The sequence below is a fragment of the Papio anubis genome, chromosome 20, assembly GCF_008728515.1.
Source record: "Papio anubis isolate 15944 chromosome 20, Panubis1.0, whole genome shotgun sequence".
Lineage (NCBI taxonomy): Eukaryota > Metazoa > Chordata > Mammalia > Primates > Cercopithecidae > Papio > Papio anubis.
Window position 1 is genome coordinate 6,831,212 of NC_044995.1, and position 26,370 is coordinate 6,857,581.

Below are 26,370 nucleotides of genomic sequence, written 5' to 3' on the forward strand. Positions count from 1 at the left end.
CCATTTTGATGTTGGGGTCCTTAGCATGCACATTACGTTTCTGTGGTTCCTCTCAAAGATGTATATTCTGATGCCTAGTGAGTTCTGATGCCTGGGGAAAGCCTCTGACACACACATTTATATGATTTCCTTTCAGTATAAACTCTCTTATGACAAGTAGTGATTGAACTCTACTAAAGGTTTTGCCACCCTCATTTCATTTCATACATCCCTTTGAATTACCTAGATTCACAAGTTTTGGCTTTTGAGTAGAATTCTTGCCACACATATTATGCTTCTGTGATTCTTCTCCAGTATGCATACATCCTGGAATATGTATACATATTCTTACACCCAGTGAGTAGTGAACACTAGCTTAAAACTTAGGTATATTTACTGCATGTGTAAATGTATTAGGTCATAACTGCATTGCTACAAAAAAATACCTGAGGCTGGCTAATGTATAAAGAAAAGAGTTTAATTGGCTCACACTTCTGAAAGCTTAACAGGAAACATGGTGCTGGCATCCGATCACCCTCTAAGGAAGGCTCAGGAAGGTTAAAATCATGGTGGAAGGCAAAGGGGGTATAGGTATTTCACATGGTGAGAATGAGAGCAAGCAACAGGGAAGTGCTATGCACTTTTAAACAGTCAGACCTCAAGAGAAGTCACTATTGCCAGGACAGCACCAAGGGGATGATGCTAAATCTTTCTCAATTTGAGAAATCCACTTCCATGATCCAATCACCTTCCAACGGGCCCCACCTCCAATAGTGGAGATTACAATTCCACAGGGATTTCAAGAGAAGGGAAAAATATACAAGCTATAACAGTAAGTATGAATTATTCAGTGATTCTAGAAACTAGGACAACGTCTAAGGCCTTGTCACATTGAGTTTAGTTGTAAGGTTCTCTCCAGTATGCCTTATTCGATGTTTAGTGAGGCCTGAGCGACAAATAAAAGATTTTCCACACTCATTACATTTATAAGGTTTTTTGCCAGAATGAATTCTTTGGTGTTTGTTGAGGGAAAACAACCGCCCAAAGGCCTTGCCACATTCAATACATTTGTATCTTTTCTCTCCAGTGTGGATTCTCTGGTGACTTACAAGATGTGAACTGTGCCTGAATACTTTGCCACATTCATCACATTTATATGGTTTCTTTCCTGCATGAATTATCTGATGTGCAGTGAGGTTTGAGCTCCGTTTAAAGGTTTTGCCACACTCATTACATTTGTAAGGTCTGTCTCCAGTATGAACAGTCTGATGAAGTCTAAGATGGACACGCTGACTAAAGGAATTCCCACACTGATTACATTTGTAAGGTTTCTCTCCGGTATGAATTCTCTGATGTCTATTCAGTGTGGAGCCCTGATTAAAGGCTTTGCCACATTCATTACATTTGTAAGGTTTCTCTCCAGTATGAACTCTACGATGCCCTACAAGATGTGAATATTGACTGTAGACCTTGCCGCATTCATTGCATTTGTAAGGTTTCTCTCCACTATGAATTCTCCGATGCACTGTAAGACGTGAACATTGACTGAAGACCTTGCCACATTCTTTGCATTTGTAAGGCTTCTCTCCGGTATGAATTCTCCGATGCCTTGCAAAAGCTGAACGGTCACTGAAGACCTTGCCACATTCTTTGCATTTGTAAGGTTTCTCTCCAGTATGAATTCTCCGATGCACTGCAAGACGTGAGTGTTGACTGAAGACCTTGCCACATTCATTGCATTTGTAAGGTTTCTCTCCAGTATGAATTCTCTGATGCGCTGCAAGTCGTGAATGTATGCTGAAAACTTTGCCACATTCATTGCATTTATAAGCTTTCTCTCCGGTATGAATTCTCCAGTGCACTGCAAGACGTGAATGCTTACTGTAGACCTTGCCACATTTATTGCATTTGTAAGTTTTCTGTCCAGTATGAATTCTCTGATGCACTGCAAGACTTGAACGTTTATTGAAGACCTTGCCACATTCACTGCATTTGCAAGGTTTCTCTACGGTGTGAATTCGCCGATGCACTGCAAGACTTGAACGTTTACTGAAGATCTTGCCACATTCATTGCATTTGTATTGTTTCTCTCCACTGTGGATTCTCCGGTGACATACAAGATTTGATCTATGTCTGAATGCCTTACCACATACATCACATTTATATGGTTTCTTTCCTGCATGGATTACCTGATGTACAGTGAGATTTGAGCTCCGTTTAAAGGTTTTGCCACACTCATTACATTTGAAGGGCCTCTCTCCAGTATGAACTGTCTGATGAAGTCTAAGATGGACACGCTGACTAAAGGATTTCCCACACAGATTACATTTGTAAGGCTTTTCACCGGTATGAATTCTCTGATGAACAGCAAGGTGGGAACTTTTACTAAAGGACTTACCACATTCATTACACACGTAGGCTTTCTGTCCAGTGTGACTCCTTTGGTGTCTTACAAAATATGAATTTTTTCTGAAGATCTTGCCACATACATCACATTGATATGATTTCCCTCTTGTATGGACTACCTGATGTACAGTTAGTAGTGAGGCCCGATGAAACGCTTTGCCACACTCTTTGCATTTGTAAGGTTTCTCTGTAGTATGTATCCTCTGATGATTAATAAGGCTGGAAGATGCTTTAAAGGCTTTGCCACACTCATTACATACATAATGTTTTTCCCTAATGTGTGGAGAAACTAAGCAACCATTATTACCTGTCTTCTCCGTTTGATTACATTCAAACATTCTCCCTTCAGTTTGAACTTTCTGCGGTTCGGTCAGACGTGACTGAAAGCTTGATGTAAGCTGGTTTTCAATATGATTGTTTTCTACATCCCCTTGACTATGTTGATCTCTTTTACCAGTAAGATTGTTTTCATGGGGCACTGGCACTTCTTTATAATTTGTTTCACCATCTTTCCATTGAAATTCAAGGTCATATAGATGTTTCTGTATTTCCCTGAAGTATAAATTTTCAATATCACAGCTTTGATGTCTTTCCAGTGCCACTGTTTGGAACCTTTCTCTTGTATTACTGTTCTCTGTTGGTGGTAATTCCTTGATCACACATTTAGGAGAGATACCTGCAAAATATAATGAACATGAGTTTTTTAAAAATAACTACTATTGATAAATACTTTATATTGGAAACATACTACACTAAGCATAATGTTTATACCAGACAGGTGTGAAAGTTCTCCACCATGATCTTTTATTTTTAGAAATACAAAATGAGTAGAAGTCTATAGTAAAGAAAGGATGACTACATGTAATTCAAATTATTTAGGAAAGCCTAGTTTCAAACATCCTATGACCAAAAGATTTATGTTGTGCAAACATATATTGGCACTAAAACAAGTATTTTGCAACCAATGACACCAAATTACACACCAATTGGCAGAAAACGTGGCTCTCTCATAAGAGAATAAAAGTTATATATGTTCACTTCATATTTGCTGTGTACAAACAAATGTCAAACTACAGCAAGATACAGTGTAACAGTAAATATTCACAAGTTCAACTAATTAATAATTATCATAAAAATTAATAAATAAAACACTCTAATAACCCAGATAAAACCAGCACATAAGTAAAATACAATACATTATATTTAGAATTCCATACTATAAATTTGTATATTGTATATGCAAATTTGCATCATATGCAAATATACAAATTTATAGTATGGAATTCTAAACAATTCTCCCTGGCCGGGCGCGGTGGCTCAAGCCTGTAATCCCAGCACTTTGGGAGGCCGAGGCGGGTGGATCACGAGGTCAGGAGATCGAGACCATCCTGGCTAACATGGTGAAACCCCGTCTCTACTAAAAATACAAAAAAAAACTAGCCGGGCGTGGTGGCGGGCGCCTGTAGTCCCAGCTACTCGGAGGCTGAGGCAGGAGAATGGCCTGAACCTGGGAGGCGGAGCTTGCAGTGAGCCGAGATCGCGCCACTGCACTCCAGCCTGGGTGACACAGCGCGAGACTCCGTCTCAAAAAAAAAAAAAAAAAAAAAAAAAACAATTCTCCCTTTATAATAAGCAAGAACATATATTCTAGAGACAGCATATGATAACTAGAAAATATGTTGAGATCACTGACTTTTAAAGATAAAAGAAAGATAAATATGTCTTTGGCCATACCACCCGGAACACAGCTGATCTCAGAAGCTAAACAGTGTCAGACCTGGTTACTACTTGAATGGGAGGACGGTAAATATACAACATAATATAGAATAAAAAGTGGGGCAGGAAGTCAGAAATACTGACTATGACTTCATGCCTACAACATGTAACAATCAACACAGCAACTCCCTATCTATTGTGCTTTTTTATTGAGATGGAGTCTCACTCTGTCACCCAGGCTGGAGTGAAGTGGCATAATCTTGCCTCACTGCAACCTCCACTTCTAAGACTTGAGCAATCCTCCCACCTCAGCCTCTCAAATGGCTGAGACCAAAGATGTTCACCACCATGCCCACCTGATTTTTTTGTAGTTTTGGTAGAGACAGAGTTTTATTGTGTTGCTCAGGCTGATCTCAAACTCCTGAGGGCAAGCAATCTGCCTGCCACAGCCTCCCAAAGTGCCAGGATCACATACAGGCACGAGTCACCACACCTGGTCCTATTCATTGCCTCTAATTACCTAATTAACTGGCCACAAAATATATATCATACAGAGATTCTACTTGAAAAGCATATAAAGTAAGATTAAAGACAACAAACATTGTTTGGAAGAAACTACAAAATGAAAACTTACAGATACAATGAAGGCTGCTTTGATATAAAGACTTATGTCTGCCAAAATTCCTATGTTGAGGACCTAATCCTCAATGTGATAGTACTTGGAGGTGTGGTCTTTGGGAGGCAGTTAGGTCCTCTGCCACGTAAGGACACAGAAAGAGAAAGTCATGGTAAACCGGAAAAAGGGCCCATGCCAAGACCCAAAATGGTGGTTCTGACATGTTAGACTTCTCATCACCCAGATCTGTGAAAAGTGAATTTCTGTTGTTTCAACCACCCAATCTACAATATCTACTATAGGTAGCCATGCTGACTAAGGTGAAGCCAATATGCTATCTCATTATAAACATGGAACAATATTGATATGCTTTATTTAACAAAGAAATCTGTGAGTCTTTACTAAAAAACACAATTTCTAGACTAGCTAACAGTACTAACTTGTTTAAAAAGTCTTGAGGTAAATTATCACTATTTAACACACAAGCAAAGTACGCCCACGGGATTTATATGTTTACATCCAATTTACAAAGAAAGTAAGATATGCACCTACCTTTGCAAGATCAAACACTGTTTTTTTTTTTTTTCAAAAACTGCCCAAGCAGGTTCTGCAGATAACAGGTCACCCCAAATACTAACAGTGTAGAAAGAAATACTTCAAGATCCATGCTGTGTTGCCAAAAGCATTATTCAGCCATTCCCATGAATAACAGTATCTGAGTCATCATTCCCTGCATATAATGATTTAGGCAGTGTTCTCAGAAAGTGATTAGGCCAAGGCAGGTGGATCACAAAGTCAGGAGTTCAAGACCAGCCCAGCCAAGATGGTGAGACCCCATCTCTACTAAAAATACAAAAATTAGCTGGGTGTGGTGGCAGGTCCCGGCTACTTGGGAGGCTGAGGCAGGAAATTGCTTGAACCTGGGAGGCGGAGGTTACAGTGAGCCAAGATCGTACCACTGTACTCCAGCCTGAGAGACAGAGCAAGACTCCATCTCAAAAAAAAAAGAAGTGATCAAGTGAATGAGTAGGGTCATCCCTTACAGAGTGAGAGTAGTGTGGGAGGTGAAGGAGTTATGCAATAATGGGAGTGTAAAACTAATATGCTAGTAAGTAGCCAGGTAGTCCATCTGGAACAAAGTACTATTTTAGGAAAGGCCAGGGAAGAGAAAAGGCAAGAGGAAAAGGGCAAGGAGTAATGTGCATGGGGCGGCAGTGTTTGTGCTTGCAGAGCTGTGGGTATATAATTTCACAAGCAACATTTTAAATCCTGACTTTGGATGAAAAAAGAAACTAATTTAGAAGTAGCATTATACTGACCAATACTTAAACATGGGAATTATACTATGCGCACAGGACAAGGGAAGACAGTTAAAAAGGAGGCAGTGTGAGGATACGGGAAGAAAGCAGACTTATGTCTTTATAATATATGCTATGAAATTTATCAAATTGAATGTCCCATGAGTTATATTTCCAGGCATATGCTCAACAACCCTACATATCAGGAGAGATGCGAAAAAAAAGTTCCTACAGTATAATCCTGAAGAAAAAATTTGATAATAGCCATGAAGAGGAGATGGATGAATTCATTTTGTACACATACAAAAAGACAACATAAAACCTTATTGATAGTACAACAATGTTAAGGAGACTTGGGGTACAGAAGAAACCCTAGCAAAATAGGCAAATATTAGTCTGAATAAACTAAGAAAGCAGGAAACTGCTGTCAAGGTTTAAATACATGTTAATGGAGACACAGTATTTATGGAAGTAATCTGGGATATCAAAAACATAACATGGGAGCAGACCTGTAAAGGAGTCATTTTTGTATGTGACTGAAGTCAAACTGTTATCAGTTTAAAACAAGATGTTATAAATCTAAAGTGTTTTCTGTAATTGCAATGATAACCACAAAAAATGTATAGAAGACACATACAATGGAAATAAAAGTATGTCAAGACGAAAGAATCAACTAAACAAACACAAAGGCAGTAACAGATATGAAGAACAAAAAAATCTAAGAGATATAGGAAACATTCTGCAAAATGGCAACAGTGAGTCCTTCTCTATCAGTCATTACATTAAGTATAAGTGGCTTAAACTCCACAATCAGAAGATACAGACTGGCTGAATGAATTTTAAAAATAGGCTCCAACTACATGCTATCCACAAAAGATTCATTTTTATTTGAAGGACACACACAGGCTCAACTGAAAGGATGAAAAAAGATATCCCTTATAAATGGTAACAGAAAGACATCAGAGGTGGCTAAACCAATATCAGTCAAAATAGACTTTATGTCAAAACTGGTACAAGAGACAAAGAAGGGCATTATATAATAATTAAAGGGTTAATTCACTAGGAAGATATACCAATTACAGATATATATGCACCTAATATTAGAGATCCTTAATATATGAAGCAAGAGAAACATAACTAAAGGGAAAAAATTTCCACAGTAATAATAAAATACTTCAACGGACCACTTTTATAAATAGGACAATCAGATAGAAAAAAAGTAAGTAACTAGGCAACCTAAACTATACGTCAAATTGGACCTAATCTACATATGCATAACACATCACCCAAAAACAGCACAAAAGAATTTTTTCCAAACTCCACACAGAACATTCTTCAAAAGAAATATTTAAAAATAAAACTTTTTAACACTTCTTTTTTTTTTGAGGCTGAGTCTCGCTCTGTTACCCAAGCTGGAAGGCAGTGGCGTGATCTTGGTTTACTGCAACCTCTGCCTCGCAGGTTCAAGCGATTCTCCTGACTCAGTCTCCCAAATAGCTGGGACTACAGGTGCGCGCCACCACGCCAAGGTAATTTTTGTATTTTTAGTAGAGACGCGGTTTCGCCATGTTGGCCAGGCTGGTCTCAAACTCCTTGTGGGGAAAAGAAAGAGAGATCAGACTGTTACCGTGTCTATGTAGAAAGAAATAGACATAAGAGACTCATTTTGTTCTGTACTAAGAGAAATTCTTCTGCCTTGAGATGCTGTTAATCTGTAACCCTAGCCCCAACCCTGTCCTTGCAGACACACCTGCTGTGTTGACTCAAGGTTTAACGGATTTAGGGCTGTGCAGGATGTGCTTTGTTAAAAAAGTGCTTGAAGGCAGTATGCTTGGTAAAAGTCATCGCCATTCTTTAATCTCAAGTACCCAGGGACACAATACACTGCAGAAGGCCGCAGGGACCTCTGCTCAGGAAAACCAGGTATTGTCCAAGGTTTCTCCCCATGTGATAGCCTGAGATATGGCCTCGTGGGAAGGGAAAGACCTGACCGTCACCCAGCCCGACACCAGTAAAGGGTCTATGCTGAGAAGGATTAGTGAAAGAGGAAGGCCTCTTTGCAGCTGAGATAAAAGGAAGGCATCTGTCTCCTGCTCGTCCCTGGGAATAGAATGTCTCGTCCCTGGGGATAGAATGTCTCAGTGCAACACCCGATTGTATGTTCTATTTACAAAGACAGGAGAAAACCGCCTTAGGGCTGGAGGTGAGACATGCTGGTGGAATATTGCTCTTTATTGCACCGAGATGTCTGTGTGCAAGCACATTAAGGCACAGCACCTTTCCTTAAACTTATTTATGACACAGAGACCTTTGTTCACATGTTTTCCTGCTGACCCTCTCCGCACTATTACCCTATAGTCCTGCCACATTCTCCTCTCGGAGATGGTAGAGATAATGATCAATAAATACTGAGGAAACTCAGAGACCAGTGCCAGCATGGGTCCTCCGTATGCTGAGCGCCGGTCCCCTGGGCCCAGAGACTTTGTCTCTGTCTCTTATTTCTTTTCTCAGTCTCTCATCTCACCTGACGAGAAACACCCACAGGTTGTGGAGGGGCTGGCCCTCTTCGCTCCTGACCTGTTTAACACATTTTAAAGACAGAAATCATAAAGTGTAACTTATCCCATCATAACAAAGTAAAACTAGAGATCAACAGCAGAAAAAAAATTAGAGTATCAACAAATACGTGGGAACAACATATTCCTAAACAGTCAATATGCCAAATTGGAAATCTCAAAGGAAATCATAAAATACCTCAAAACAAAGGAAAATGAAAATAGAACATACCAAAACTTATATATGCAGAGAAAACAGTGCTAAGATAGAAAATTGTTAGATATACATGCTTCCATTAAAATAGAAGATCTCCAATGGAACAGAATAGGGAACCCAGAAATACAGCCACAGATCTCCAATGGAATGGAACAGGAAACCCAGAAACACAGCCGCATACCTACAACCAACTGATCTTTGACGAAGTCAACAAAAACAATTGAGGTAAGACATTCTATTCAATACAGGGTGCTGGAAAAACTGGCTAGCCATATATCGAAGAGTGAAACTGGACCCCTATCTCTCATCATACACAAGCATTAATTCAGGATGAATATAGACTTAAATGTAAGACCCCAGGCTACAACAATCCTGGAAGAAAACCTAGGAAAAACACTTCTGGATAAAATACAATTTTTTAAAAAAAATTTATTCCTCATTCCCTAAGCATGATGGAAAAAAATACATAGGTTTTATAAACATCAGTTGAGAAGTCATTGAAGTGCAAGAAATGGGCTACATGTATAATAAAGTAAGGTTTGAAAATAATAATTCAGTATAACATGATGGACATGAAAGTAGACTGGAGAATAATTATTATAATATAGCTTTTGTTTCCAAAAAAAAAAAAAAAGGGTGATTTAAAGAAAGTCCAGCGAGTTATATTTAGGAAACTGAACCTTACTACAGAAAAGCAATGTGTCTTATATAACAAAGTATGACCAGGCTGGACGCAGTGGCTTACATCTGTAATCCCAGCACTTTGGGAGGCTGAGATGGGCGGATCACCAGAGGTCGGGAGTTCAAGATCAGCCTGACCATTATGGAGAAACCCCGCCTCTACTAAAAATACACAATTAACCAGGCGTGGTGGCACATGCTTGTAATCCCAGCTACTCAGGAGGCTGAGGCAAGAGAATCGCTTGAATCTGGGAGACGGAGGTTGTGGTGAGCTGAGATCGTGCCATTATACTCCAGCATGGGCGACAAGAGTGAAAATCCATCTCAAAAAAACCCAAAAAACAAAAAACAAAGTATGACCAATCTCTTTCATGGTATTTCTACAATTAAGATAGTAACTATATTTTAAAAATATATTCAAGGTATTAAAAAATTTCCAATGAAAAGAACTGTAATCAATTTCATTAACAAATTTTTTTTTTTTTTTTGAGATGGAATCTCGCTCCATCTGCCAGGCTGGACTGCAGCGGAGCAATCTCAGCTCACTGCAAGCTCCGCCTCCTGGGTTCACGCCCTTCTCCTGTTTCAGCCTCCCAAGTAGCTGGGACTACAGGCACCGGCCACCACACCCTGCTAACTTTTTGTATTTTTAGTAGAGACGGGGTTTCACCGTGTTAGCCAGGATGGTCTCAATCTCCTGACCTCATGATTCGCCCGTCTCGGCCTCCCAAAGTGCTGGCATTATAGGTGTGAGCCACCGCGCCTGGTCTCATTAACAAATTTAATAGTAGGAATTAAGTCAGGGGAAATGGGAGTAAAAGGAATAACTGAAACTATCTTATTACAACACTACAGAGTTTGTGTAAGTTTTAGAGAAACTGCTGCTGAACTATACCATCTGTAAAAGAAAGATATCTTGTAAAATATATAACATGATATACATTCCCCAATACAACACTACCTCAAAAAGAAACATAAAACAAAGGAAAACTGAGTATCCTCAAAAATATGGAACTGATTATTAAATAAATAAAAACAAAGTTCACTTATAATACATGAAAATGCACCAGATGAAAGTAGCGGTCACTTAAAACAAATTATGTGGACTTAAAAAATATAAGCTTTGGCCGTGCATGGTGGCTCACACCTGTAATCCCAGCACTTTGGGAGGCTGAGGCGGGCGGATCACAGGGTCAGGGATAGGCCACAGGGATAGGCCAAGCATACTGGCTCAAGCCTGTAATATCGGCACTCTGGGATGCCAAGACCAGAGAATTCCTTGAGCCCATGAGTTCAACAGCAGCCTGAGTGACATAGTAAAACCCTGTCTCTACCTGGGCATGGTGGTGCGTACCCATAATTCCAACTACTTGGGAGGCTGAGGTGGGAGGATTGCTCTGAGCCCAGGATACAGAGGTTGCAGTGAGCTGTGATCACACCAGTGCACTCCGGCCTGGGCAACAGAGCAAGAACCTGTTTTAAACAAACAAAAAAGCACATGGACAGAAAACGGAATTGGATATTTTAACTCTGCCATAAAGTTCTCTGCGAACTTCAGCTCTGGAACCACCACTGATGTACAAAGAAGGCCGCAGAATATATATACAAAGGAGACAGTGAAAGGCCAGATGCAGCATTAAGAAGCTTTTTATTTTTGAACCAAAAAGGCTTCAGTCTCAAATAATGGAGGGGTTCCCAAGAAAGACAACAGAGAAAATACAAAAATGCACGAAGGCAAATCTGAACTTCTAGAATGAAATTATACTCACCTAGGAAGACCAGGTTCCTGTAGTTCTCCAACATCACATCCTTGTACAAAGCTTTCTGCACAGGTTCCAGGCATTTCCACTCCTCCTGAGAGAATTCTATGGCTACATCCTTGAATGTCAAAGGTCCCTGAAATGAAAAACACATTTCAAAAAGAAGCAATATGAGAGCTCTTCTGTTTACATAAAATGAGGAGAGAACTATCACATCACTTTGAAGTGTGTGTTTTGACATATCTATAAAAGGCATCTGTGAGAAAGTTACGGTGCTTAATTTTAGTTTGTTACAAAATACAATAGGAGACTATTATATTCTCTACATCAGTGTATATTTCTCTTTTTGTGGACAATGCAAGAAATACACAAATAAGAAGAACACATGGTTATCCCTTAGCAAGTGTTAGATATTATGTTCTATATATCAACTGTCTAGGTGAGCTAGTATATGAGTGGTGTTTTCAGAGACAACAATGTCTATAGCGGCTTTAAAGAAAGGTCATAAACTAAAAACTGTGATGACCAGAGTAACAGCAATGACTAAAGTTTTGGAACACTCCCCATGTGCCGGGCATTACTCCAAATGCTTTACATGTTCTAATTCAAACAACAACATAATAGACTATGAGAGAGAGACTTGTTCCATGTTACTGTGTCACAGACTCGCTAACAAACTTGCCTAGGTCAACAACCTGAAAATGGCAGAGCAAGCATCTGAACCCAGATGTCTGAGAATTAAGAGCTGAATCAAAACAATCAAACAGTTACATTAGGGTTACAGAACGTACTAGTCTCTCTGTGCTGCTATAACCAAATAAGACTGGGTAATTTATGAACAATAGAAATATATTTCTCATAATTCACAGGCTGGGAAAGCGAAGATCAAGGTGCCAGCAGGACTGATGTCTGCTGAGGGATGATCCCTGCTTCCAAGATAGTGTCTTATTGCATTTTCTGGAGGGGAGGAACGCTGTGTCCCCACATGGCAGAAGGGACAGAAGGGCCAAAAAGCAGTGAACTCCGTAGGATAAGCGTTTTGATATCTCATTGACCAGAACACCATATTCCATTGATGAGGGCAGAACCCTTGTGATGCAATCACCTACTAAAACCCAAACCTCATAATACCTGGAGATTGGGCATTGGGGATTAAGTTTAAAATGAACTGTGGAGGAGAGAAAAACACTCAGACCACAGCATTCCATCCTGCCCCACCAAAATTCATGTACTCCTCACATGCGAAATGCATTCCATCCCAATGGTCCCCCAAAGTCTTAACTTTTTCTACTACCAATTCCAAACTCTATAGTCTACAGCTGCATCTAACTATAATCTAAATCAGATATGGGTGACACTCAAACATGTGTTTCATCCTGAGGAAAACTGCTCTCCAGTTGTAAACCTGTGAAATCAAACGACTTAAGTGCTTCCAACATCCAATGATGGCATAGACACAGGTTAAATATTTCAACTCCAAAATGCAGAAACAGGAAAGAAGAGGTAGCTGCTCCCATGTTAAGTCTGAAACTCAAATAGGGCACACATATTAAATCTTAAGGCTTGACAATAGTCTTCTTTGACTCTATATCCCACCTTCTAGACGTCCTGGAGTAGGAGTTAGGTCCCCAGTGTCCCGGGGATCCCTGCCCCATTAGTTTTGTTGGGATCACCCCACATGGAAGTTCTCACAGGCTGTGGTTTCCTGAGCTGCGATCACACACTGGTGACTCTACATCTCTGGACTCTCAGGGGTGGTCCTGCTTCAGGGCTACCCTTGACTTTGCCCTAATACGGGCTCTCTAAGGTGTCCCTGCCTCCATGGCTAGGCTGACAACTGCCCTAGTGGTGACTTCCTGTGGTAGCACTGAAAGAACAGGATGAAAGGTTAGGGGCCACTGAGCAAAAAGATGACTGACATAAACCAGTGCCTGCAGTAACACAGAAAGACACAACGGTGAAGATCTAGTACCACAGATATCTGCAGTACTAGAGTCTATCTACAATAGTACAGAAAATAGGGGAGCTTCTGACTAGAAAGCCGCAAACCTCTTCAATAGAGAGATGACAAGCAAAGGCCCAGAGAGGACAGAATCCCCAGCAAGAAAAAGCATGGGGGCCGGGCGCGGTGGCTCAAGCCTGTAATCCCAGCACTTTGGGAGGCCGAGACGGGCGGATCACAAGGTCAGGAGATCGAGACCATCCTGGCGAACACGATGAAACCCCGTCTCTACTAAAAATACATAAAAAACTAGCCGGGCGAGGTGGCGGGCGCCTGTAGTCCCAGCTACTCAGGAGGCTGAGGCCGGAGAATGGCGGGAACCCGGGAGGCGGAGCTTGCAGTGAGCTGAGATCCGGCCACTGCACTCCAGCCTGGGCTACAGAGCGAGACTCCGTCTCAAAAAAAAAAAAGAAAAAGCATGGGAAGTCTCCAGAATCTAGGGTAGTTGATTGGAGTGTCCTCCCTGAACAAAGGAGCCACCAAATCTGGGGAGGCAGCTAATTTTTCAAATGCTGAAGTCACAAAAGAAGACAATAAAACATACAAAGAAACAGGGAAATATGGTCTATAAAAAGAAACCAATTGAATCTCTACAAACCTACATGAAAGAAATGGCGATTTACATTTTGGCTTCGAAGAATTAAAAAGAAATGTGGGCCGGGCATGATTGCTCACAACTGTAATCCCAGGACTTTCAGAGGGCCAGGCAAGAGGATCACTTCAGAGCAGGAGTTCGAGACCAGCCTGGCCAACATGTATTAATGCCTGAACTGCATCTTTGCTTGAACTTTTACCGAAAAACAAATACATACATCATGTGATGTTTAAAATAAATATAATATTTAACAATAATTGGTGCAGTGGGAGAATTTGGCTCCATCTTCTCTGATAACAAATGCTCAGCTCTTACATCTGAGCAAAATTATAACCTTAAAACTTAAAACAACTGCTGGTAAGAGTCCCCACAGGAACAAAGCAGTCTCTGTGAGATGGATATTCGGACCATGGCTAGAAGAATCTGACATTCAGCTTGATTTCATATTTTTAAATCAATGATGGAATAAAACACGCTCTAAAGTCTGTATCTAGTTTTCCATTCAATTCCCAGTCATTAAGGGTGGTGCAGTTAGAAACAGTGACTCATTCATACAGCTTCAAATGTAGTATAAAATCAGGCAGAAAGATCTCCCCTTACAGGCCTCCTTTTCCATAATGATGTTGTTGTTGTTGTTGTTTGTTGTTGTTGTTGTTTTGAGGATGAAGTCTTGCTCTGTGACCCAGGATGGGGTACAGTGGCACCATCTCGGCTCACTACAACCTCCACCTCCGGGTTCAAGCTATTGTCCCGCCTCAGCCTCCGGAGTAGCTGGGATTACAGGTCCCTGCCACCATGACCATCTAATTTTTGTAATTTTAGTACAGATGAGGTTTCACCATGTTGGCCAGCTCGTCTCAAACTCCTGAGCTCAAGTGATCTGCCCACCTCAGCCTCCTAAAGTGCTGAGATTGCAGGCATGAGCCACGGCGCCTGGCCGCTTTCGATAATTTACTAGATATTTATGCACATTAATATGTGACTTCCACAGGCAGCTTCTCTATTCCTGGTCTACAGAGAGCTGACAGTGCCTCCAATGTGGCCCCCAAACAATCCTTGCTGCCCAACAGCTCTGATACCATGGGGCCCACACCCTGTCCCCATCCATGTCTGGGTGTGAGCCCGCCCCAGGACCATGCCCAGTACAGCCTCTTCCCAAGTTCATGTCCCTCGGTCATGCTGAGATGGAATGTAAATAAGATGAGAGGAACTGAGGAAAGGCATGGATGAGCATGAGCAAATGTGTCAGGAAGGAAGCTTCAGACGCAGAGAAGATTCGCAACTCCAACGTCCTGCACTTCACAAAGGAAGGAGACAGAATGACCCACCAAGAATGTCACTTTACCTGAGTAAAATATCACTTTACCTGAGTAGCCATCACTGACTCCTTTTCTTTCCTCTTCTTCCTCTTCTGGGTTTCTTTCTCAGTCAATGTAATTATTCACACATCAAACCTGAAAGTAAAAAATCTGTTGTTTAATGCTTGGAAACAACACATTACTTTCTGTATCACAACCATGCACACAGGGAAGGCCTCAGCATGTGGAGTGACAGCCCACTGCACTGGGGGCATGCAAGGTTAATACATTCCTACACAAAGACCAAGTGAATCTTTCACCGTTTTCTTCAGCACTAGCTCCCCTCCGGGAGACGCCCACACACAGGCTGCAGCAGAGGGTAGCTGGGCTGGACTGAGCTCCCACTCAGGGCAAGGACCTATCTCTGATTAAACCCTATGCAGAGCGCAGCACTCCCTCACCTCTGTGGGTCACAGGCTGAGCTCTGCCCTGGGAAATGGAGGATACAGAGGCTTGAAGCTCAATGCTGGATACAAATGAGAATCAATTTGGGGCTGGGAGCGGTGGCTCATGCCTGTAATCCCAGCACTTTGGGAGGTCGAGGCAGGTGGATACCTGAGGTCAGGAATTCGAGACCAGCCTGGCCAACATGGTGAAACACCCTCTCTACCAAAAATACAAAAATTAGACAGGCGTGGTGGCACACGCCTTTAATCCCAGTTACTTGGGAGGCTGAGGCAGGAGAATCGCTTGAACCTGGGAGGCAGAGGTTGCAGTGAGCCCAGATCGAGCCATTGCACTCCAGCCAGGGTGACAGAGACAGACTCCATCTCCAAAAAAAAAAAAGCATCAACTTGGGTACCTCTTAAACATTACGGAGGCTGGGCCCACCCTAACTACTGGAAGGAGAATCTCTATAAAGGGGAAGGAACCATGTGTTACAAATGCCTTAGCACTCTAGTCTGAAGCCAGGATTGAGTCCGTCTCAAAGGGGGCAAGACTACCACAGCCCCAATCTCCCAGCTCTGATCTCCCCTTGGGGCCTTGTTGTTACCAGTCTGTAGAAAGTGGAAGGCAAAGAACCAGAAAGAAACACATAGAGCAAAAATATGGACCTGCTTTTATTGGCTTTTATTTGCAATCCTAGAATCAGACAACACCTCATTCTTAATATGAAAGGCGTTGAGGGGAAGAGGTCGGCTTCATAAGCTGAAAGGGCTGACTGGAGCAAAATCAGGAAACTAAAAGCAGGTTGGTTGTTTCAAAGTTACTTTTCTTTGCGTTGCCATTTTCTCCAGATCCTCAAAATGTAAAAAGAACATAGTAGTAAGTTTTGTTTAAATGAGTAGGAAACCCCATGTGATGCTGGTGGCAGAGGGCACCTTTGCAGATCGGGATGGGGGAAATCTTGCCAGATTATCTGCAACTGAGGGGCCAGAGAGTTCTAGGCACAGGGACAGCCCAGGTAGACGCCCTCAGGCAGGAGTAACCTCGGCTCCAGGAATAGGAAAGAGGCCTGTGTGGCTGGAGCAGAGGGAGTGAGGAGGACACAGGTAGGAGGTCAGAGAGGTCCCGAGGCAGCAGATCAGGTAGGCAGGAGGTCTTCAAACATTTTTCTTCCACAGCTCACAACACTTTTAGAAACTATGCATTTCCCTACCATTTTAGGTAAATGTAACTTTTATTTATCATTTGAATTAAAACCCTTCTATAATGTCATATCTTCTCTATTTCAAATATATGCTGAATGTAAAGCTAAAGCCAGGAAGTATAGGGCCACTGTCATCGGAGAGATGTTCAGGTGTGCAGGCGAATGTACCTGGGGAGTTGGGGAAGTCACTTTAGACACATATAGGTGGAGATGTCTCTTAGACGGTTGAACGGATGGCTGAGGAGACAACAGGATACAGAATTCTGGAGTTTGGGGGACAGGTCTGCAGGGAACATGGAGACATGTAGGTGGGTAGGTGGGTGATACCGATCGGCTCTGTGTCCTTGGCCCAAATCTCACACTGAATTGTAATCCCCACTGTTACTGGTGCATCCTCCCACCTGGTGGGAGGTGGTTGGATTATGGGGGTGGCTTTGTGTTGAATGGTTTCGCACCACCCCTTGGTGCTGTTCTTATCATAGTGAGTTCTCGCGAAATCTGGTTGTTTCCAAGTGTGTAGTGCCTCCCCCCTCACTCTCTCTTGCTCCTGCTCCCGCCATGTGAGACGCCTGCTCCTACTTCACCTGCTACCATGTTTGGAATCTTCCTGAAGGCTTCCCAGAAGCAGATGTCGCTATGCTTCCTGTGCAGCCTGCAGAACTGTGAGCCAGTTAAACCTGTTTTCTTAATAAATTACTCAGTCTCTGGAATTTTGTTGTAGCAATTCCAGAACGCACTAATACAGTGGGGTTTAAAGCCATGAGATGAGATGATGAGGAAACACAGTGGGTGTGGACAGAGATAAGAAGAGGTTCAAGGACTAAGCCATGAGTCATTCCTACATTGAGAAACAATTCCGAGTCAGGACACAGCAGCAGAGGAAAGTGAAATGGTCAGGGAGGTGACAAGAAAATCAAATAGAAAGCTTCTGACAGGAAAAGAAAGACTACAGCAGGAAAAGAAATACATTGGATTTAGAAATGGGGAGGTCACCGGTGACTCTGAAAAATAAAGTTATCAGTGGAATGGTGGATATGAAAGTTTGATTAGATGCATTCAAGAGGGAATTGGAGGCAAGAAGTGAAGACACAGAGTATAAATAAGATTTTTAGCGCAGAAGAGGGGTACTCATACAGGCAGAAATGTAGTTAGTAGTATGTTTTGTTTTAATTAGGGCAGAGTGGAAGGAAACTATAAGCGTCAGGGTCGGTGTGCGTGCATGCATTTAATGGGCAATACCACCATCAGTAAACACTGTTTAAAATAATTCCCTAGAGGTAAAAATAGATGATGCAGTTGTTACACTTTATAAAAAGCCAATTTTTTTTTCTCTTTTTAACTTATATTTTAAGTTCGGGGGTACATGTGCAGGATGTGCCGGCTGGTTCACAGGTAAATGGGTCATGGGGGTTTGTCGTACACATTACTTCATCACCCAGGTGTTTCTGGGTTTTTTTTTTCTTTTTGAGACAGTTTCGCTCTATCGCCCAGGCTGGAGTGCAATGGCACGATCTTGGCTCACTGCAACCTCTGCCTTCCTGGTTCAAGCAATTATCCTGCCTCAGCCTCCTGAGTAGCTGGGACTACAGGCGCGTGCCACCACACCTGGCTAATTTTTGTATTTTTAGTAGAGACGAGATTTCACTATATTGGTCAGGCTGGTTGCGAACTCCAGACCTCAGGTGATCCACTCGCCGTGGCCTCCCAAAGTGCTGGGATTAGAGGCGTGAGCCGCCATGCCTGGCCCTGTCACCCGGGGATTAAGCCTAAAGTGTATTAGTTATTTCTCCCGATCCTCTCCCTCCTCCCACCCTCCACCCTCAGGGAGGTCCCAGTGTGTGTTGTTGCCTTCTATGTATCCATGTTTTCTTGTCATTTACCTCCCACTTGTGAGTGAGAATATGCAGTGTTTGGTTTTCTGTTCCTATGTTAGTTGGCAAAGGATAATGGCCTCCAGCTCCACCCATGTCCCGGTCAAGGACATTATTTTGTTCCTGTTTATGGAAAGGCCGTTGTTTTGTACTAGCCTCCCGCACTACCTGACCAAGCCAGAATGAAGCCTCTCATGCTAAGCGCCGCATTATCAAACTGACCCTGGAAATGAGCCACGTTTAGGAAAAAAAAAAAAAATCCAAAAAAGAAAACAGGAACAGGAGTTAAAAAATGAATTTGTAAGAATTTCCCTTCTTTTCTTTTTTTGAGACGGAGTCTCGCTGCGTCGCCCAGGCTGAGGTGCAGTGGCCGGATCTCAGCTCACTGCAAGCTCCGCCTCCCGGGTTTACACCATTCTTCTGCCTCAGCCTCCTGAGTAGCTGGGACTACAGGCACCCGCCACCTCGCCCGGCTAGTTTTTTGTGTTTTTTTAGTAGAGACGGGGTTTCACCGTGTTAGCCAGGATGTTCTCGATCTCCTGACCTCGTGATCCGCCCGTCTCGGCCTCCCAAAGTGCTGGGATTACAAGCTTGAGCCACCGCGCCCGGCCCATAATTTCCCTTCTTATCACGACATCGTAACAAGGTTTGAGGGAAGCACATCTCACATGAGTGTGAAAACCCAATCATCACATTTATGAACTACAAAAGGATTGAATTTGTTGTGATTTTGTCCTTCGACAATAAGAAACTGGTAAACGTGTTTCTCTAAGTTCTGTGAGCCATCCTTGGAAATTAATCAAACCTTTAGATGGGGTAGTAGGAATGCCAATTTGGAGTCAGTAGGTCAGAAGTATAGGTGACAACCTACTACTTTTGAATGATAGCTGAAGTGAGCCGGGGCAGTCTTGTGAGACTGAGCCCTTAACCTGTGGGCAACCTGTGGGAGATGACTCTAACTCCAGGTAGATAGTGCCAGAATTAAATTGAATTATAAGGCAATCTAGCTGGTGTCTGCTGGAGAATTGTTTAGTGTGTAGGAGAAAACTCCCCAACACTGGCCACAGAAGAGTTCTGTGTTAAGTGTGAGAGTAGAGACAAAAAAGTTTGCTTTTTTCCTTTATACCCAGCAATTACTAGGACTGTCATTCTCCAAAGAACATTATCCATCCTCTCCCCAAACTGCCTCCCCAGGACCTAGTGGACCCTCTTGACTGCAGAAAATATCCCTGTTCCACACTGAGTTTAAAGCATTTTGCCTCATAGCTCCCTGTGCCTGTTGCAGCAGACAGAGGTGGGGGAAAGTAATCACCACTGTCCTGGCAGTGAGAAAGTAACAGCTGTATACTTTCTCAAGGACAGTCCCAATTGAAATCTTTGTGCCACAGGTCATTGTGATATCACATTCTCTAATTCTTTGAAAAATCTTCCCTAAGTCACCACCCTGCCATAGATCCACCACAGAAAACTCTCCCTAACGAAAGCCTTTTGTCACTAGAGTTTGAGGCCCTAACGTTCCCCTCCTAAACTGAGACAGGTTTACAAACTTCCATGGGGTCCACACCCTTCCCAGATACTCCACGGTGCTCCCCATATCCTGCTACGAAATCCCACATGCCCCAGCAACTCATAAACTCATGCTGACCTCATACATAAAAAGATACCCGAGGACTCAATGACCCAAGACGTCCTATTCCATTCATAATGACCCCACCCCTGAACACTGGCACCACCATCTACTAACACAGATGTCTCCAGTGATGCACATGCCCCAATGAGATCCCAACATCTTCCAAGGAAACTCTCCACATTGACATTTAGATATTCCAAAACGCATCTATAACCATCTTAACTTGCAGCCCAAAATACTCCAAAATAACAAATGTTGCCGCCAAAGTGATAGACTCCACAGAAGTCACTATCGAGAATGCTTGCTGTGCTGCAGCTCTGGGTTCCACGCCCTCAGGACCAATGCACCACCTCTGCAGCTGCCCACCCTGCCCGTGGGCTCAGCTTAGGCCTTGATCCTCAATTCAGCTGACCCTTGAACAATATAGGTTTGGATTGTGTGACTTCACTTTTAATAGAATTTTCCTCCATAAACATCCTGAAGAATATTTTGGAGATTTGCAATATTTTGGCTATTATCAAATAGGCAAGAGATAACAGATGTTAGCAATGATGTGGAGAAAAATGAGCCCTTGTACACTGTTTCTGGGAGTGTATCTCAGTACAGCCATTATGAAAAACACTACAGACGTTCTTCAAAATATTAAAACTAGAACAACAATGCAATCCAGCAATCCCATTTCTGGGTATAAATCCAAAGGAAATCTAATCAGTATGTTGAAAACACATCTAGGCCAGGTGTGGTAGTTCATGCCTATAATACCAGCACTCTGAGAAGCTGAGATGGGAAGATTGCTTGAGACCAGGAGTTAGAGATCAGCTTGGACAAAACAGCAGGACCATGCCTCTACTTAAAAAAAAAAAAAAAAAAAAAAAGGAACATCTGCCCCCTCATGGTCACTACAGTATTATTCACAACAGCCAAGATACAGAAACAACCAAAGTGCCCATCCATGAATGAATATGTAAAGAAAATATGTGTGTACATATATTTATGTATGTGTATATATAGTGTTGTCCGGAGCTGCGCGCCCCGGCCATAGCGAATAATAATTAACGATTAAAACGCCTGAGCTCTATTCATTTCCACCTCACATCTCCTCCCTACATTTGTCTTTTTCCCCTGTATTAAATACCTCACACAAGATGGCGCTCTTCCTGCTGCTTCTTCACCCATCTTTCCCGCGCGGGCGAAAATTGTTACTTTATAGCGCAGGCGCAACATGACGTCCGACCGTTGAAACCGAAACCTGCCTGGCCACGCCCTCCGAAATGAGATCATTTCCGCCTTGGCCCAACCCCTTCCCCTCCAAGTGTATATAAGGCACTGCATTACCGCCATTAAACGAGACTTGATCAGAGCACTGTCTTGTCTCCGTTTCTCATGTCTCTTGTTCCCCAAATTCCCACTCCCTCCTCCAGGGCCTGCTTCGACGATCCCGCGGGCCAGGATATAGTGTGTGTGTGTACATTTACATAATGGAATATTATTCAACCATAAAAAAGAAAATCCTGCTATTTCCAACAACATGGATGACTCTGGAGGACATTATGCTGGGCGATATCAGACTGACACAGAAAGATAACTACTGTATGTTCTCACAAGTAGAATCTAAAAAAGTCCAATTCATAGTAACAGAACAGAACAGTTTTTACCACAGGATGGTGGGTGGGGAAAGTGGAGAAATGTTGGTCAAAGGGTACAAATTCTCAGTTATAAAATGAAGAAGTTCTGGCTGGGCGCAGTGGCTCACACTCGTAATCCCAGCACTTCAGGAGGCCGAGGCAGGCGGATCACGAGGTCAGGAGATCCAGACCATCCTGGCTAACATGGTGAAACCCTGTCTCTACCAAAAATACAAAAAATTAGCCAGGCGTGGTGGAGGGGGCCTGTAGTCCCAGCTACTCCGGGGGCTGAGGCAGGAGAATGGCGTGAACCGGGCGGCGGAGCTTGCAGTGAGCTGAGAGTGCCACTGCACTCCAGCCTGGGCGACAGAGTGAGACTCCAAAACAAAACAAAACAAGACAAAACAAACAAACAAACAAATGAATAAGTTCTGAGGAATCTAATGTACTCTGTGGTGAGTATACCATACTGGACACTTCAACAGTTTGGAAAGTTTTTGAAAAATCTAATAAATTGTGTGGTAAAAGTAAAAAAAAAAAAAAAAAAAAGCAATATTTAGAAATTAATGACATCAGCTGATTACAGGATGACATCAAATCTTATTTCAGAAGTTAGTAATTATAGAAGAAACTGAATAAACTAAAATTTAATCAAGCTTCCAAAATAACAATGAATTAACTGCAAAGCAACTACAAGGAAAAAGGTAAATCCATTAACAAAACAAAAAACAAACACTCTCAACCCTCCTTCAAAGGCATACATTGTAAGCCTGGAGAGGTGGTTCACACATGTAATCCCAGCACCTTCAGGGGCTGAGAAGGAAGGACTGCTTGAGCCCAGGAGGTCGAGGCTGCAGTAAGAGGATATAATGCTACTATACTCCAGCCTGGGCCACAGAGAGAGACCCTGTCTCAAAAAGAGAAAAAACAAACAAAAAAACCAAAGCTCTATCTTGTAGTGACAGTCAGTCATTTCTTGCCTATTTCTCCCCTCCTCCATCCTCTACTCCATCCCTGGAAAGAAGAGTTACAAAATGACTGAATCAAGTCACTCCCCTGTGGCTAAATAGGGATTTCAAATATCTTTTGATACAAATAAATACAAAATGCACAAGCCTTATAGAAAAGAGTGGTAATTTTCATCCTCATGAGTACAATTTAAAGAAACAAATTTTAAATTAGAATATAAAGTCACAAATCAATATATTAAAACAACCATCCATATCCAAGCAACTCGTGGCTCATCAGGATGGGGTCCTCTCCCACTCTCTTCACTGCTATGTGCTTCCCTCTCTCATGCTGCAGGTGTCTTTTTTCCCCTTTTCTATTGTTCTCCCCTTTCTTTATTCCCTCTTTTATGTCTGTTCTGCCCAGTGCTTCAAAACTTATTTCACCTCTTGTTGCTCTTTCTCCCCAAACTTTCCCATGGTCCCCAAATGGGGAAAAAAAAAGACCCTCTCACATTGTTTTACATTGTTTTATACTCAGTACCTGTTTTAAGAAAAAAACAAGGAAGTAAAACCAAAGACAGGCAGCCCCGCACCAGGCCCAAAACCAGGCCTGGGCCTGCCTGGCCTAAACCCAGTAGTTAAAAATCAACTCATAACTTAGAAACTGATGTTATTCATAGACTCCTGACACTGTATAGAAGAACACTGTGAAACTCCCTGCCCTGTTCTGTTTCTGACTACCCGTGCACGAAACCCCTGTCACGTATCCCCTAGATTGCTCAATCACGACGCTTTCATATGAAATCTTTAGTGTCATGAGCCCTTAAAAGGGACAGAAATTGTGCACTCGGGGAGCTCGGATTTTAAGGCAGTAGCTTGCCGATGCTCCCAGCTGAATAAAGCCCTTCCTTCTACCACTCGGTGTCTGAGAGGTTTTGTCAGCGGCTCGTCCTGCTACACCCAGCCTCTTTCCCCCCATCTGAGCTCCCTGTCTGCTCTCCCTGTTAAAATCCCTCTTCCCTGTTAAATTCCCTCTTCCCTGTTACATCTCCTTTGTTCCCACTCTCTAGCACCCCCAACTTCCTAGGCTTCCTCGCTGATGTGGTTCTCCCTCTACTCTTCCTTTGTTACCCACTCCCCTCTCCTTCAGTCCCAGCACCACATGGCTCTGTCAGCCCCGGCTCCAACTCTCTTACCTTTTCCAGCCCCCGCCCCCTTCTCCGCCCCCAGTCTGGCTGCAGTGTCTCCTCCTTTGCCGTCCTTCTCTATTTTGCTGCCCTTCATCTCCCTGAAGGTCTCCCTTTTCCCTAATTTCTTTATGTGCTTTTCTCCTACTTTCTCCATGCGTCCTCTTTCACTCTTGCTCTCTTTGCAGGTCCCTAAATTATCATCCTTTATGCCGTATACGCATTCTTTTCTCCCCAATTTTTCTTTCTGTCCCGTCACTCCCCCTCTTTTCCTCTCCTGATCCCTCTCACCCAACATTCAGGAGGAAAGGGGAGGAATAAGATGCCCACCTCCCGGAAGAGCACCTTTTCCAGTGGAGTAAAAATTTGGGAGGGAACAACAGTGGGTGTCACAAGACAGACTCGATGACCTCCCGCAACGCGGAGTCAGGAAAAGCAGTGGCTGTGAAGGGGAAGCCTGGAGAGCGGAAGGACCCGGCGTGAGGAGCACACTAGGTGGCGCGGGGGACGGTGTCTCCGGACAGAGGGTCTGCAGAATCCCAGGACCTGGGAGGAGAAGCGCCTCCTTCAGGAGCTGGGCAGCGGGCTCCCCTCCAGGGGCCGACAACGACAAAGCTCGGGGGTCTCGACTGGTGGGAATCCACCTTGCGAGGGAGCACTTGACTTGGCCCGAGGCCGAAGCAGAGGTCAATAAGGGTTTTAAGCAGGAACACGACCTGAATGGGGTTATCTACATGGTTATCTACCTGGCATAAAGGCAGGGAGCAAGGAACAGCCTGAGAGAGATTTTAAACCGAAAGAGAAGCAATTCTCGGACTTACGTGGGGAGAAGTGGCTGTTGCAGGGGCGAAGGGGCTATGGATATTTTAAGGTCCGTAGCGATCCCCAGATCACTGGTATGGAGAAGTGAGGACTGCGAAGTGCACGTTTAATCCAGGAAGACGGAGCGAAGCAATGTTTAATCCACGTAGACGGAAACACACACCGCGATAAGGCCTTTCCCTGGCGCAATCTACTTCCGGGAGTGACGGAAACTGCTAGCGGAGAGAAAAAACTGGGAGGCCAGGGGACCGAGCCTGGGCAAGCCTCTGTTGGCAAGGGGCGGGTCGGAAAGAGGGCCCTAACTTGGGGAGGGACCATGAGAAGGTGGAGCCAGGAGGTGGCGGCAGTGGGCGTGGCTAGGGGGACGTGACGGAGCCGCGGCGGAGGATGGGGTGGGGTTTCATGGGGTAAGTGGGACCGAGATAGAGCCTGTTATTTACTCTGCTTCACAGGCAGCATGTCTGGTTTTCTGCCTACTTTTTGTCCTGTGAAGCAGCGTTGCTTCCTGCCTATTTTAAGTTAATGTTTCAGAATTTAAGGTTAAAGCTTAAAGTTGTGGTCCACTTATATTGGAAACTAAGATGATTTCTTCTTAACAAGTTGAAGTGATTTAAGTCAAAACCGATTTTTACAATCTCGGTGGACTCCATCCACTCTTGCCAGTGACGCTGAAGCTACTCAGTAGTCAGGGAACTAGGATCTCGCTGGGGATTTGATGTGGAGCCCTGGCTGGATCCAGGAACCCGGGAGACATTATGCCAAGCGAAATATGCTAGACACAGAAAGACAAATACTGCATGTGCTTTTACACGTGCAAAGTACAAACGTCAAATTCACAGCGACGGATTAGAAGGATGGTTACCCGGGTTGGGGGATGTATCCTATGCCTTTATCACCATTGTATTTTGGAAGCAGATAACTTCTCTGGCCTCATAGATTCACAACTGGGCAGAAATTTTGCCTCACAATGAATCACACCTTGATCCTCACCCATGTGTGGTTCAGATAATATTTAAGGGGTATTCTGGCCTAAGAGCTGATATAGGAATGGATAAAGACTTTTGAGAGTTGATACTGAAATAGATTAACTCTTTTGAGATGGACCAGGTGCACTGGCTCAAGCCTGTAATCCCAGCAGTTTTGGAGGCCCAGGTGGGAAGATCACTTGAGCTCAAGAGTTCAAAACCAGCCTGGGCAGCATAGTGAGACCCTCATCTCTACAAGAAATACAAAAATTAGCCAGGCTTGGTAATGCACTCTTGTAGTCCCAGCTACTCGGGAAGCTGAGGTGTCAGAATTACTTGAGGCCAGGGATTTGAGATAATCCTGGGCAATATAGCCAGACCCTATCTCTACAAAAAATTAAATTATCTAGACATGGTGGCCTGCACGTGTGGGCCCAGCAACTTAGGAGGGTAAGGAAGGAGGATCACTTGAGCACAGGAGGTCGAGGCTGCAGTGAGCCATGATCACGCCACTGCACTGCAGCCTGTGTGACAGAGAGAGACCCT

The 26,370-nt window shown here is 43.3% G+C and overlaps 1 protein-coding gene and 1 pseudogene across 1 annotated transcript; both read right to left on the reverse strand.

Moving 5' to 3' along the window:
• Positions 1-436: 436 nt before the first annotated feature.
• ZNF616 (zinc finger protein 616) lies at positions 437-26,025 on the reverse strand. Its single transcript, XM_003916039.5, has 4 exons — positions 24,859-26,025; positions 15,192-15,279; positions 11,238-11,364; positions 437-3,061 (listed from the first exon to the last, which is right to left on the reverse strand). Exons 2-4 carry the CDS (start codon positions 15,201-15,203, stop codon positions 855-857), a joined length of 2,346 nt encoding a protein of 781 aa, XP_003916088.2. The 5' UTR covers positions 15,204-15,279; positions 24,859-26,025; the 3' UTR covers positions 437-854.
• On the reverse strand, positions 19,272-19,359 carry LOC116271789 (annotated as a pseudogene).
• Positions 26,026-26,370: the final 345 nt, after the last annotated feature.

Bases quoted from the DNA above. Each gene is read 5' to 3' on its own strand.
- ZNF616 (XM_003916039.5), bottom strand. The intron at 3,062-11,237 runs GTGAGTATAATT...TATATTTTGCAG, and splicing joins CAGGAACCTGGTCTTCCTAG to GTATCTCTCCTAAATGTGTG.